Genomic DNA, 15,751 nt, shown 5'->3' with positions numbered 1-15,751 from the left:
CCCTCCTTCCTCCCTCAGATGGCCAGAATGAGTTTTCTCTCCCTTCTCCTCTTTTGCTTGACTTCGGTTGCCCATGGCAACAAAGGTCAGTCTCCTCCATCCTTTTGAATGTTGATATTGAGCATTGTGTTGATGATTAAGTGTGAATGAGTGTATTAACATTTCTGTTCGCAGCTCTGGCACATTCAGTTCATTCAAACCAGAAGCTCAGTTCTTTCTTCGTATCTAATCTTCAAATTCCAGTTTCGCTCCTTTTCACAGTTCGAATCATTTCGGGAGGCACCGGAGGCCCCAGCGCTCCCCCCGTTGCGTTCGGTGTGTCGGCGGGCATCAGGCTGTCATAGGCGTGAGTGTGTGACGGATGCTTAGAGGAGACTGAGCGGGGTACCATCTCACACCTCACGGTAACGTACATCTGATCCCAACGTAATAGTTCTAATTCAATTCTTGCGCTTAACACAGGTGGTATGCTATCTAAACTGCTTGTAAATGTTATGATATGGTGGTATTGGAATCTATTTAACGTTACAGGCTTAAAAATCGATTCATGTTTGTCGCGTATATGAGTGGGCTATAACACATATAACACCGGTCATTTGAATAACGCGTTGTAAACACCAGTAGGTTATATCACGCTGTCCGTCATCCAAGTTGGAAGATTTTAATCTTCATATAAAATACTAATGTAAGTAAATGACATATAGCCTTTATAAATTATTCGAGGTCAAGCGTCATGAATCGCGTTTGATATTCTGTGTTAACAAACCTGCCTGTGATGATATCCGCGAGGATACACCTGCATGCGCGTGTGAGCGAGGATGCGCGGACTGCTCAGTTTCACGCGCACTCAGTTCGCTGAATACGAAGGTTTTATTGAGTGTTGAAGTAAGGTTTTATTGAGTGAGTAAATACGGGATATATAATAGCCGACATACTGTATCTGAAATGTGAGCCAGACGTCCTCGGCCATACTAGGCCACGAAAATGATGGCAAGGGTATTATATATAGCCTAATATTCACATTTACCTATAGAGCGGAGTATTTGTCTTAATGTTTACGTTTAAGGAAATGCTGGCAAGGAAATATGTCTGTCTCTGTCTCTGCGCTTATCTGTTTCTCCTCTGTCCTCTATCTTAAACTGCTTCGTATCAGGTTAATGCATGTTATTTCCCTCTGCCCTTCCCCTCCTTCCTCCCTCAGATGGCCAGAATGAGTTTTCTCTCCCTTCTCCTCTTTTGCTTGACTTCGGTTGCCCATGGCAACAAAGGTCAGTCTCCTCCATCCTTTTGAATGTTGATATTGAGCATTGTGTTGATGATTAAGTGTGAATGAGTGTATTAACATTTCTGTTCGCAGCTCTGGCACATTCAGTTCATTCAAACCAGAAGCTCAGTTCGTTGTGCTGTATTATGGGTGTTAATTATGAAATCAGTTATTAAATATATGCCTCCTGTATGAATGACAACAGCAGATTTTGTAGAGATCTCAAAAGGTAGGCCACATCTCAAGGTGACATGGGAAGAGACAACATGATGAAAATATGTGAAAAGATGGAATCACACGCAGGAAGATAAGAACGAATAGATGAAAGCTGAGGACAGACTAACTGGGTGGAGAGCAAAATTTGGCGAAGGACAGAAAGGATGCTGATATATATGCTGTAGGATATCTGTGAGAAAGAAAGGGGGAGTGAGAGGTCGACTCTTGTCCTTGAAGAAAAGGGTGAAAGCTTATCTATTCTCGTCTCTGCTATTTTTAGACACGTGGGAAACCGGAGATGCGATATTTCTTAATTTACGGCTAACGTTTCTCCGTATGTGATCACAGACATGCATTGCTCTTTCTGTCTATCCTCTGTCACAGCTGTTGACAGAGTCATTCAAAATGCTCTGGTCAGTGTGTGAAAGTGGCACGTGTGATAAATGGAGTGAGATGCACAGCGTTGTCTCTCACTCTGTAATCCGAGGAGTAATCCAGTGGTCTGATGCTCAGATTAATGTTATATGGCTGAGTGAGGGATGAGAGGGAGGAACGCGGGCGTGGGTGGGTGGGAGAGAGGGATAGGTAGATAAATGGCAAAAAAAGACAGACTGACTTGAAATATGAGAAGGAGGTGGTCAGCATGTAGCCACACATTAAATAGATTGGTGCATTGAGTTAGTGGTCAGCACACTCTCTAGTACTAGTATCATATGACCAGAGTTTTAAGTCATTTTTATGAAGCAGGGCTCAGTAATAAAGTTGTTACGATTTTTACTTGCCTTTCCAACACTTCTACTTGGCACCACAGCAAAAGAATGATTGCTTTTTATTTTTTAGCAATACATATTTGCTAGAAATATTTATATATTTTTAAAATATAAATTGTTCATTAAATTGACGTTTTTAACACTCATACTGATATTTAACATATAAATATAAAGTTCCATTCAAATGTATGAGGTCGGTAAGATTTTTAATGTGTAGGCTACGTGCTGAGTAAAAGCTTCTTTTTTTTTAATGACCCCAAACTTTTGAACAAATTTTCTTGAAATGAAACAGCTTTAATGTAACTCCATAAATAAAACACACTGGAAAACACATGGCATACAAATCACAATATGATTGGTTTGCAGTTTCCAACACATACTTATGTTCTTAAGACTATCAGGAATAATTTTTTACAAATTTGACAAAGCCTCCTCTATGTTAGCCAGCTAGATAACGTTATCTTAGTGACAAAGCAGCAGAATCTGCAGCAAAAATACATCACAGAAAACCAAATGTTTAAGTTGCAAGGCATATAAATTGAATGTAAGTTAATGAATGTTACATTTTCAGTGGCAATGCAGCACCAGCCAGAAAGACCCCGGGCCAGTGGGCCAGCCTTATTGTTGAAGATTTCTCATTTTTTAGGGTGTTTAATGTAGGTTTGCACGGTTTGGTCTTTCTCCAAGCATTTTAAGAGAAACTGTCTGTCTGTATTTGAGCGATAGGTGCAATATACCTCTCTGTGTGCGATCAGGCCAAACATCTCTACACCTAATTACTCTGCAAAGCAGCGAGGTGTGGCGTGCTGTGTGTGTGTTTATGTTTTGTGTGTCCATCACACAGTTTCGGTCTATCCCCATATGGGTATGTTTGTAACTTAATGTGCAAGTGTTATGCATATGTACAGCTGGCCGAACCATTGCACCATCTGCCACTAACGTATTTTAGCATGATTTTTTTATCTGTTGCAAATTCCTTCGGCTTGTACTGCTTGTGTTCATCTTTGAACCTCTGCTCACTCACCTTCATAACGGCGTGTTATAAATAGCCTTGTTAAAAAAAAAGCTGTTTGTTCTGAATCACAGATTGTTCTTGTAGCTCTCACACCTGTCCCTTGCTTTTGTGATTGTTCTTTCTCAGCCAATAAACACAAGCCATGGATCGAAACAGAGTACCAAGGGATCGTCATGGAAAACGACAACACTGTCCTCCTCAACCCACCTCTGTTCGCCCTGGATAAAGACGCACCGCTGCACTATGCGGGTAAACATGCTGATAATGTCGCACCTTTACGTGTTGAGGTGCAGTCACATTAACCACTTCAATATAAGTCATTTCAATAGGAATACACTCAATTAGTAATTTCGTGTGAGGACTAAAGATTTCCCCAGATTTCTCATCAGGTTCAGGTGGTCATGCTAATTTGCTGCATTGACCAACAGAAAGCTGCTTGGTTTGTTAAATAACAGTAAAATTCATTGAACGCACTATACTCCTATTCCTCATAGACTCATAAAAAATTTAATTATGGTGCTACCCTGATTAAGGTCTGTAGACAAATGATCTTATTTGTCTGCAAAATTTATCTGAAATTGAGTTAATGTGACCACATATTTATAGTCATGCTATGGTGAATAAGCAAATTTAGGTGCGATTATAAAATTGAGGTATATTGTCTATTGTCAATAGTGAAGTTATGTACACTCTAAAAATGCTGGGTTAAATATAACCCAGTGCTGGGTTAAAAAGGGACAAACCCAGCTATTGGGTTGTTTTGACCCAACTGCTGGGTAACCCAGCATTTTCCCAGCATTTTTTAGAGTGTATGAAGCATGACAAACTTGAAACCATGTATGGGGAAATCTTTCGCCCTCACGTGAAATTCCCATTTGCATGGATTCCTATTGAAATGCTTGAATTTTGCCAGTGAAAATTTGCCAAACAACTGTGTCTTGGTCGGTAAATATAACCCTTTACACTTCCAGTGTGAAAAGGAACTAAAGGACTAATTGTGGATTTAATAGTAGGGTATTTCCAGTTTTCACCTTTATGCATTGCGATTATGCTGTGTTGTGTTCAGGATTATTGTCTATGATCAGTAGTGTATGAAGCACAGCTCACACAGAAATCACTTTCAAACAAAACAGCTTTCTGTTGGTTAACGCAGTGAATCACGTGACCAACTTGAAACCGCTGTGAAATCTGCTCGGTGAAATTTTTCACCCTGATGCTAAATTCTAAATTCCTGATTGCATGGATTCCTATTGAAATGACTGGTGAAAATTAGCTGAACAGTGATAAATGTGACCTTTAGTCAGTAAATATAGTAAATATAACCTCTTATGCCTCAAGTGTGAAAAGGAAAAACTAATTATGCATTTAATATTAGTGTATTTCCAACTGACAGGGTCTAGTCAAGGGTTTGGTGTAAGGGTTATTTTGAAGGGGAGGGGGCAGCTTTGGAGCTTCTAGCAGCTAGTTTAGTACTACGGTAATTACATGTTATGTTTACACAAATTACACAGGGATTACAGCTGACAGACCTCCCCCTCTGCAGGCTGAGTTTACATTCACAGTGCCGTGTCATGTGTGACAGCATTTCCTGAACGCAGACAAGTGTTTACTTCCAGAAGAGCACTCAGCAGCCCTTTTCACATCATTTCACATAAAAAAATATATATATTTTTTTTTTACTTGTGTAGTAAATGGCACTTTAAATTAGGATTTGTACAAAGGTTGTCACACACAAAATATATTTTATTCAAATGTAGTCAATGCAGATGTATTATTCTCTTTTCAGGGGAGATCTGTGGGTTTCGGGTTCATAACGGACCAGGTGGTTCTGGCTCGGCACAGTTTGAGGCAGTGGTGTTGGATCGCTCTACTGGAGAAGGTCTGGTTCGCTCCAAAGAGCCTCTGGACTGTGAAAGCCAGAAGGAGCACAGCTTCACCATTCAGGCGTATGACTGCGGTGAAGGTCCTGACGGGACCAACAGCAAGAAGTCTCACAAGTAAGAGATTTCTTCTATTCAGATGGAATTTTCCTAAAAATCTGGTTTCTGCTAATTTATGCAACACCCGTTGCATTCTTACACTCTTAACCCACTGTTCCCAGGGCCACTGTGCACGTCCGTGTAAACGATGTGAACGAGTTCTCTCCTGTCTTTGTGGAGCGTCGGTATGAGGCATCGGTGCCCGAGGGTCGTCTGTTTGATCGTATTGTGCGGGTGGAAGCCGTTGATGCCGACTGCTCACCTCAGTACAGCCAGATCTGCTTCTATGACATCATCACGCCAAACGTCCCTTTCACCATTGACAACGATGGTGAGAAATACAACTGCCAGCACTGATAAAATTGTGATTTTAAAGGGGTCATATGATGCGATTTCAAGTTTTCCTTTCTCTTTGGAGTGTTACAAGCTCTTGGTGCATAAAGAAGATCTGTAAAGTTGCAAAGACTAAAGTCTCAAATCCAAAGAGATATTCTTTATAAAAGTTAAGAGTCAGCCACGCCTACCTAAAACGGCTCGTTCTAACACACCCCCACATGTCTACGTCACTATGTGGAAATATTAGCATAATGCCGCCCAAATGTTCACGCAAAGAAAGAAGGCGTGGTTTCAGGAACAGCAGTCGTGTTGATGCAGCCATGTCAGGGAGACGCTGTGTTTCAGTCGGTTTCAGTGCGAAAGCAAAAGCACTTTATTTGGTCTTCCGGAAGTAGATGCAATTAGGAACCATTGATTAAGATTTATTTACAACAGAACAGCACAACCCAGATGTTCGAATTTGTGCAACGCATTTTATGGACGAGTACAAGGCTGGCTGTGCACGACGCGTTTGAGAGAGGCGGGGCATAGAGGACCTACTATAATGTACAGTATTTGAAAAAGAATGTGTTTTTTTAACATTCACATCAAATACACAAAACAGTGATCTTTAAAATAGCATCATATGACCCCTTTAATATGTAATATTTAATACGTGTACATTGAAGATTAGATAGATTTCAGTTTAAAGATTTATTTAAATAAAAATGTAATAAGGTTTTTTATGTTCAGCATTGTTCTAGATTTTAGTCTGGTGAGTTTTGATTGAATCTTTGAATTCAAACTATTTTTTTACTATTTAATCTCCAGGTTGATGATTAAAATTTAACATGATTGAAAGGTTCACCCTTTTGCCAGCAACTTCCATAAAAGATCTGATCAAGACTGTAAGGTTGGAATTTAACTGTAGTTATGAAATTAAAAACTGTACGAATTGAATGTGAATTGAAAAATGTCATCTTTAAATCACATAATGAACATTATTCCACTAAAGCATGTAGCTCAAGGATGTTTTTTATTCAGCTAGCAACATATTTTATTAAAAGGATTTAAAGGTTTGAAAAATCCATATAATTTACCTCCATGTCTTTCCAAACCTGTATGACTTTCTTTCTTCTGTGGAACATAAAAGAAGATTTTTTTCATACAGTGGAAGTCAATGTTCTGTTTTGATGCCAACATTCTTCAAAATATCTTCTTTTGTGATCTGCAGAATGACTAAATGATGACAGAATTTTCATTTTTGGGTGAACTATCTCTTAATTCAAATAATTATAATGTAAGTCCCCATATAAATGTGAAAACTTTTCAGCAATATTAAAAGTATAATATTATTACAGTGATGATATTATTACTTTGAGATATGCTTTTATTTTAAGAATTAATATAATGTATTTGTAGAGTTTTACATTCACCCCCATAATAGTGTTGTTGTAATATATAATATTATAAGAATTCTTGTGAAGATCATCATTAATTTAATCATTATAATTGTTGCATATAATTAAAAAATGAGGCGGCATGTCAATGTTAAGCTGGCTTTTAGGGCAACTCTCTGAACAGCCCAGTTGCTGAAGTGAGATGGAGGGATAGTCACCATTCCTGAACATTCAATGCAGATCAGAGCACCCATTGACAGACTGAGGGGGAAGAGATCAATGGCCAACGTTTTGTAACATGTCAAATGCTGATAAAGAAGGAACTGGCCAACGGAAAGAAACCAAAACAAGGGAGAAAGATACAATGAGCAAGCCAAACAAGGGAGAGAGGTACTCTTTTTAGCCATGAATTTGCAGATTTTTCTGCTGTAGTGTGTGTGGTTTCCTTTCGTAATTTGGGTCAGGCTGAACCAGACACCGCGGTGTGAATATCCTTTTATTTATTGTGCCACTTCAATATCGTTCTTTTACTCTCTCTCTCTCTCCTTCAGTCCTCTGTTGGCCTTCACCCATCCCTGTCATCTTTCATTGCTTTGTTTGTTTTTTTCTCGCATTTCTCATTTTGAGCTGCTTTTGGTTTCTTTATCATATTCTCAGTGTCCCTGATAGTATTAAATCTGCTTTATTATTTACAGTCTGAGACTGTTTGACCAAAGCTTCTGGCTTTAATTTTTTTTTAGCATGCTCTGTACTTATTTCGCCCGATATACACCCACCGGCCTCTTTATTAGGCAGACCTTGCTAGTACCGGGTTAGACCACATTTTCTCTTCAGAACCACCTTTAACGTTTCGTAGCATAGATTCAGCAAGGTGCTGAAAACATCCTCAGAGATTTTGGTCCAAGTTGACATCATAGCATCACGCAGTTGTTGCAGATTTGTCGACTGCACATCCATGATGCGAATCTCCCGTTTCACCACATCCCAATGGTGCTCTATTGGATTGAGATCCAGTGACTGTGGAGGCCATTTGAGTAAATTAAACACAACTGTCATGTTCAAGAAAGCAGTTTGAGATGGTTTGAGCTTTGTGACATGGCATGTTATCTAGTTGGAAGTAGCCATCACAAGATGGTACATTGTGGTCATAAAGGGATGGAGATGGTCAGCAACAATACTCAGGTAGGCTGTGGTATTTAAATGATGCTCAACTGGTACTAAGGAGCCCAAAGTGTGGCAAGAAAATATCCCCCACACCATTACACCACCAGCTGCAGCCTGAACCATTGATAAAAGACAGGATGGATCCATGCTTTCATGTTGTTTACGCCAAATTCTGCCCTACCATCTGAATGTCTCAGTAGAAATCAAGAATCATCAGACCAGGCAACCTTTTTCCAATATTCTATTGTCCAATGTTGGTGAGCCCATGCAAATTGTAGCCTCAGTTTCCTGTTCTTAACTGACCGGAGTATCACCCGGTGTGGTCTTCTGCTGCAGTAGCCTATCTGCTTCAAGGTCCAACATGTTGTGCGTTCATAGATGCTCTTCTGCGTACTTCATTTGTAGGAGTGGCTATTTGAGTTACTGTTGCCTTTCCCTCAGCTCAAATCAGTCTGGCCATTCTCCTCTGACCTCTGACATCAACAAGGCATTTTTGCCCGCAGAGCTGCCACACACTGGGTATTTTCTCTTTCTCGGACCATTCTCTGTAAACCCTAGAGATGTGTGAAAAACTGATCACTTAAAAAATGTAACTTAAATCACCTTTTTTCCCCATTCTGATTCTTTGAACTTAAAGGGGTCATATGAAGTTCTGTAAAGTTGCAAAGACTAAAGTCTCAAATCCAAAAAGATATTCTTTATAAAATTAAGAGTCACCCCCGCCTACCTAAAATGGCTTGTTCTAACACGCCCCCACATATCTACGTTACGATGTGGGAAGATTTGCATAACGCCGCCCAAATGTTCACGCAAAGAAAGGAGGCGTAACTTTTATTCTCGCTGTAGTATTGTTGTTGCCGCCGCTGCCATGTCATGAAGGCGCTGTGTGTTTCGTTGTGAAAGCGAAAATACTTTGTTTGACCTTCCAAAAGAGGACACGACTAGAAATCAGTGGATAAGTTGTATTTACAACACTGTTCCAGAACAGTTCAACCCAGATATTCAGATGTGTGCAGCACATTTTATGGAGGACTGTTTCCTGATCCTGGTAGAGTAGACTACAATGCCGGCTGTTCTGACTCACAGACTGTAAGTAAGTTTTTTATATTTAAAGAATTTGCCACTGACGATTCAAACGCGAGTTTTGAGCAGTGTAGAGTAGCGCTTGTTGTTTGTCATTTCTCCGATCACAAATGCAGACTTGGTTTTATGTTTACGCTACATGATGCAACGCAACGCATAAAAAGACAGTATAAGTCATTATAATCTGTAATTATGTCCCCACTGGATGCAACAAATGCCTCGTTTATAATAGGTTTTAATGTTTTTGTCTTGTCGCTCCGACCCGGGACACAGCATCACAGTATGGTAAGGGGCGTAACATTTCCATCACGCGCTTGAGGTATTCGGCCAATCACAACGCACTGGATAGCTGGCCAATCAGAGCACACCTCGCTTTTCAGAACGATGAGCTTTGTAAAAATCGACGCGTTTCAGAAAGGCGGGGCATAGAGAAGAAACAATAATGTACAGTATGTGGAAAATAATGTGTTTTTTTTAACCTTAAACTGCATAAACACATTTCAGAATCAGAATCAGAATGAGCTTTATTACCAGGTATGTTTACACATATACGAGGAATTTGTTTTAGTGACAGAAGCTCCACAGTGCAACAGAATGACAGTGACAAGACAGGACATAGATAAAAAAAGAATAATATACAAATATACAAAATAGACAATGTAAAAAAAAAGTAAAAACACAATATATAATACAATTATGTATGTACAGGTATGATATGTGCAAATTTGAAATGTAAAAAAGTATGTGTGTTAAATAAATAAATGTATAGTAGTGTTAAGTGTTCCACGTTTTATTACACCAAATACACCAAATAATGTTTTTTTTAGCAACATCATATGACCCCTTTAACCAGATTGTCTTGACTATGTCTACATGCCTAAATGCCATGTGATTGGCTGATTAGATTTTTGTATTAATGAGCAGTTGAACATGCATACCTAATAAAATGGCTGGTGAGCGTACAAACTTCTCTCTATCGCTTACAAATTCAGGGAACATAAAGAACACTGAGCCACTGGACTCTAAACGCCAGCGTGTCCACAGTTTCTGGGTGACAGCGTTTGACTGTGGGAAGAATCGAGCTCAGGCTGATGCTCAGGTCATAGTCACAGTAAAACCTTCCTGCAAGCCAGGCTGGATTGGTAATTATTTTTACAATGTACTGTTGTTTTATTTTATTTATTTATTATTTATTAAATCAATTAATTTTTTTATAAAATTGTATTGATTTATTCTTATGAAAAAAAAACATTATCATTTGCTTTTTATAAAAATTTGACTGGGAATTAATCTAAATTGAAAACTCATGTTATGCTACATTCCATGTTATTTGATGTAATTATATTTGTATGTATTTGAATTACAGGATGGACAAAGCGCATTGAGTATACTCCTGGTTCTGGCAGTATCCCTCTCTTCCCGAACCTGCACTTGGAAGCATGCGAGGAGACGGTTTGGAACATCCAGGCTACTGTTGAGCTTCAAACGGGTCATATTGGGAAGGGCTGTGACAGGGACAGCTACTCAGATCGATCTGTGCGCAGACTCTGTGGTACGTTTGTTTAATGGTGTTGATTCCTGAATTTTTTATTTCTTCGATAAATTGTCTACGGTTTTAATTGGATGATAGCAGATCCTTGTTCATTAGGATTAGAGATGATTAGTGAACGGAAAATTGAGGACTTGGAGTTTATCTGTTTCGGTCTTTGTTGCCCAACTCTTTATCTCTTTTAGAGCAGATGGGAAAATGTCCCAAATCATTCCATTCTCTTTAGATTAGCTGCAGGATGAAAATCTCTTCAAATTAGGGTGTACTCAATAATTCTATAGTTCTTGCTGATCTTGCTGACACCAGCCCTGCTTTTAATCAATAATGTGTTGGCTTTTAATGTTTTCAGGTGCTGTGAGGGGTGAAGTCGACCTCCTTCCACCTCCATCTCCTGCAACCAATTGGACCACCGCGCTGCCGACTCTACCATCTTCTGATTCATCTCTGTGGCCGGTACACCAGCAACGAGCTCACGCTGGAGGTATTGAACACCACTGAACACAGGACACTGATGTGGATCCTTCAGCACACTAACCCAGTACACACACACTTCCTGACCAAGAATACCACTGAAAGTCCAGACTCTTAATGAACACACACTCTCACTGTCTTTGTCTGGTTTTCTCCTACACTTGCTCAGGTGAACTTCCTGCACTCTCTGGACAGTCTGTACCATCCGTCTCACCTGCTGGCATCTCAGCAGCAGTTCCTCCACCCATCCCATCACACTGGAGAACTGAGTGGACACACACTCCCTAACCCACACCGCAACTCAGGTACATGTTTGACATATATAAACACAAATATTTATCAGTATATCTAATTTTTCATCTCATAGGCAAAATAAATTTAAAACTAAGGTCAGTATTAAAAAATTATGAAATATAAAGAATAAACATGATGTTTCTCTCTCCTCATGCGTACAGTTGTTCCAGGAGCCGCAACTGTCATCATCATGGTGTGCGTGGGTTTCTTGGTTGTCATGGTGATTCTTGGTGTCTTCCGCATCCGTTCCATCCACCGCCGTAGTGAAGGAGCAAGAGGTGGAGGCAAAGAGGGCAGTAGCCAATGGGACGATTCGGCCCTCAACATCATTGTGAATCCAATGGAGGTATAAATACTAAAGTAGATAGTACTGTTCAAAAGTTTGGGGTCGGTAATTTTCTCAATGATTTTGAAAAGTCTCTAATGCTCACCAAGGCAGCATTTGTTTGATCAAAAACACAATGTGAAATATTATTATCACTTTTAATAACTGTTTTCTGTTTGAATATATTTTAAAATGTAATATATTCCTGTGTTGGCAATGATACATTTTCAGCAGCCATTACTCCAGTCTTCAGTGTCACATGATCCCTCAGAAGTCATTCTAACATGTTGATTTGGTGCTCATTTCTTCTTATTATTAGTGTTGAGTAAAGTTGTGCTGTCTGATACATTTTCTCCAGGAATCTTTGATGAATAAAAAATTCAAAAGAACAGCGTTTATTTGAAATATAATTTTTTGTAGCATTATAATGTCTTTAGTGTCACTTTTGATCAATTTAATGCACCCTTGCTGAATTAAAGTATTAAATCATTTTAAAAAATAAATAATCCTACTGACCCCAAACTTTTGAATGGTAGTGTATCAGCATTCTTACTAATGTGTGTGGTATCTTATACACATCTTTCTTGTTATTTTCTCTCTCAGACATATGAGAACCGCATGGGAATTGCAACAGATATGGAAGGAGAGTGTGACGAAGAGGAAGAAGTTGTGGATTCACCAGATGATACCAGTGATGACCAACGAATCATCATCAAGAAGGAGGGAAGAGACTCCGCCCCCAGACGCTACTGAGCCAATTAACCACACCCACATACTAAAACACCACCCACTCATTTAAAATACAGGAATATACAACCACACACACACACAGATGCACCATCAAAGAAAATGAATATTGTCTAACACACCAGTGACACAATTATAGGATCTCAGCCCCTGTGAATGCAATGCTTCTCTCTGGAATGTACGCTCCCACAATGCACAACGCATTCCCTCTTTGCCACTCTCAACCCAGATCCCAATATTTATTAATGGCACAATTATATGTTCATTCATCCTACAACCTTTCCAATTGATGTGCTCACAACACTGTATCGAACATAATGAAAACACTAATTGTCAACTCATATCAGCTAATTGACTCTGAATGTTTCAAATTACAGCCTTTTGTAATTAATATAATGTCTAGTGCCCAGTACACCGAGTACAAAACAACTTCAGAAGCTGTATTTCCTCTGCACAATCTGTCTCTTGATACATTCCTTGAGCAAATTCACATGTACAGATATAGAGGACTAGTCAGTAAAGGTGTTTCGTAATAGTGATAGACTACAGCTAGGTATGCAAGTGCTTTCTTTTAAGCATCACAATGCACACACACACACACACACACACACACATACAGACACTTCTGTGCACCTCTTCTCACAACCTCATGAAAAACACAGTACAGTGCAATGCCCTCTGCTGTATCAGAATGTTAGCTCAACCTGGGCAGTTTTGATTGTACTTAAATGTATGTAAATACAAATGACTACTATTATTATCATTTTTTGTTGTTCCATTATTTTTGTTCATTTTCAGTCTTTGCACTTTCAGATAGGCTAGGTATTTTTTTCTAATATCTCTTGGTAATATACAGTGATAATGACAATAATAATATTAGTAATAAGAGCGATAATGATTGGCTTGATGAATGTCTATTTATTTGTGTGTTCAATTATGTAATTTAAAAACTTGTTAATATCTGATTCACAGTGGAACAGAAAGGCACATTAATGTTATGCCTAGAACACTTTCACCTCCGCCATCATCCTCCCTCTATCTTTTCTCCCCTGTCCTTTCTCTATCCGTACACTCTTTAGATACTGCCACTGCTTTTTTGGTTTCTGAATGTACAACTGTGCCACCCCTTCCTCCTTCCAGCTCGCACTCCACCTCTCTTTTCCCCGTGACTATTTCTCTGTCTGTGTTAGTGTACAGTGGAAACCTGTCAGTAAATAAAGGCCTGTTGTTTTTGCAGTGTGATATTAAGAATGGATAAATTTGCATTAATAAGCTATACTATTACAATGGTTACCATTGGGACAATTAACTATACTTATAGACACAATGACATGGATTATATGGATTGATTGTTATTGAAAACCGTCTGAAGAAATAATCTGTTCAAAAAATTCATAATAAAAACCCACAGATGAAGTCAGCAGATGGTCAGTGTTTTTTTTCATGTTATAGTCTTGAAAAGATGACAGTTGCAGACTAAAAATATTTTTAAAAGCATTGCAAATTAACAAATTACACATATGATCATAATGTGATTATTTAGAGAGCTGTGAATGGGATATGAAATATTTTAGTATATAAATAATGAATTGTATCCTTCCTGTTTGGCAGGACATGTCCTGTCTTTATTTATTGGACGAATCATTCAACTTTGCAATTTTGAAAGATTTCAATCATATTAGTTCATAACAATATCACACTTAATGAAACATATGAGTGAATTAAATAAACCACATACTGTTTTTGAGCAGATGTCGCCATTTTTGCCATGTCTCCAGCTGATTTGGAATAACTTTTTGACTGCAAAACTTGCTAGGAACTATTAGGAAATAATTTCTACAGTCAATTAATCAATCAAATTCTATTATAATTATCACTCATTTCATAGGTTTTCCCTGTGTTTACAGTATTACTTTGCATCCTTTTTATTAAAACAAAACATGAATACATCAGAATAGCATAAACAGTCAATTTACAACAAGACACTCACACTTAAGCCTCAAAACATCAGAGCATGATCAAATAAAAAAAGTAAAAAATATTTTGACTTAATTTTTGTAAGGTCTTATAAGAAATGTTTTAATTCATTTCTGAATTTATGAAACAGAGGAGGGGATTTAAGGAATATCTATCTATCTATCTATCTATCTATCTATCTATCTATCTATCTATCTATCTATCTATCTATCTATCTATACAATATACATATAGGCATATATATATATATATATATATATATATATATATATATACAGTATATAAAACATTATGACAAAACACATCAATGTACATCATTCGAGAGGAAGGGACTTTTAAAACAACAGTACAAATGCAATGGATTAAAAAAAAATCCAGTGGATTGGCGTTTGTTTAATTGTTGGATTGTCTTATCCACATGCCAGAATTCTGAACAATATTGCTAAAATTGCAACTGACCTGTTTATTTCCATTATATTGGGCATCATATTTATTGCCACTGCCTGTATGCTATAAACATAGGCAGAGCGTGTGTACGGCTGGGGAAGGCATATCTATTACGTCAGTTGCTAACAAAGTGAATATGAATAGACAGTGTCGATTGCGGCATTAAATTAAGATCTGCTCATGTTGCACCGTGTTTCATTTTAGGCGTTTTTACAGTGTTGCGCATTTTAACCAATTACACACATATGTATTGAGCTTAGGAATGCAATGGCCAATCAGAAGCGTCCAGATGAGTCATCGTTTAAACTCATCGGTTTTGTTGAGTGCACGCGCAATTCCGGACTCTTGCGAATTCTCTCATCATAAACAACAAAGCGCAGATGTACGTACAATGTAAGTAAGAGATTCATTTAACAGTGTATACAGCTTCAGTGATTATAACGATAGTTTAATTTTTTTGAGAGTGCTTAAACTCGCTATAGATCAATGTTAGTGGTAATGTCACTTTCTATATATAATTTATTCGCTGTTCGAATAACAGTGGAAAGGGAACGTTATATAAAAAGAGGGGTTTATAATGTTTAATACATTTGGCTGCTTTTAGCCTTACCCTGGTTAATTCATATAAACAGACTATAGCTGGGGACACGCTACTCAAATAGCTGAAACATCCTAAGACTGAACTCAACACATTAAAAGACTGTTTCCATTGACTGGAGAAGATTCTAGTTTGAC

General features: G+C 38.3%; 1 protein-coding gene across 1 annotated transcript; it reads left to right on the top strand.

Moving 5' to 3' along the window:
- Nucleotides 1–220: 220 nt before the first annotated feature.
- On the top strand, nucleotides 221–14,010 carry LOC107598408 (calsyntenin-3-like). The gene is given in 12 exon segments (XM_016289730.1): nucleotides 221–404; nucleotides 1,202–1,268; nucleotides 3,392–3,514; nucleotides 5,052–5,262; nucleotides 5,367–5,575; nucleotides 10,199–10,348; nucleotides 10,573–10,758; nucleotides 11,105–11,201; nucleotides 11,203–11,236; nucleotides 11,396–11,531; nucleotides 11,682–11,866; nucleotides 12,449–14,010. Coding segments are annotated over 11 exon segments (1,548 nt in total). The 5' UTR covers nucleotides 221–404; the 3' UTR covers nucleotides 12,599–14,010.
- The last annotated feature ends 1,741 nt before the right edge of the window (nucleotides 14,011–15,751 follow it).

The sequence above is a fragment of the Sinocyclocheilus grahami genome, unplaced genomic scaffold (assembly GCF_001515645.1).
Source record: "Sinocyclocheilus grahami isolate Dianchi unplaced genomic scaffold, SAMN03320097.WGS_v1.1 scaffold251.1, whole genome shotgun sequence".
Taxonomy (NCBI): domain Eukaryota; kingdom Metazoa; phylum Chordata; class Actinopteri; order Cypriniformes; family Cyprinidae; genus Sinocyclocheilus; species Sinocyclocheilus grahami.
Note: the sequence above shows the minus strand (reverse complement) of the source record. Positions and strands in the feature narration are given on the sequence as shown.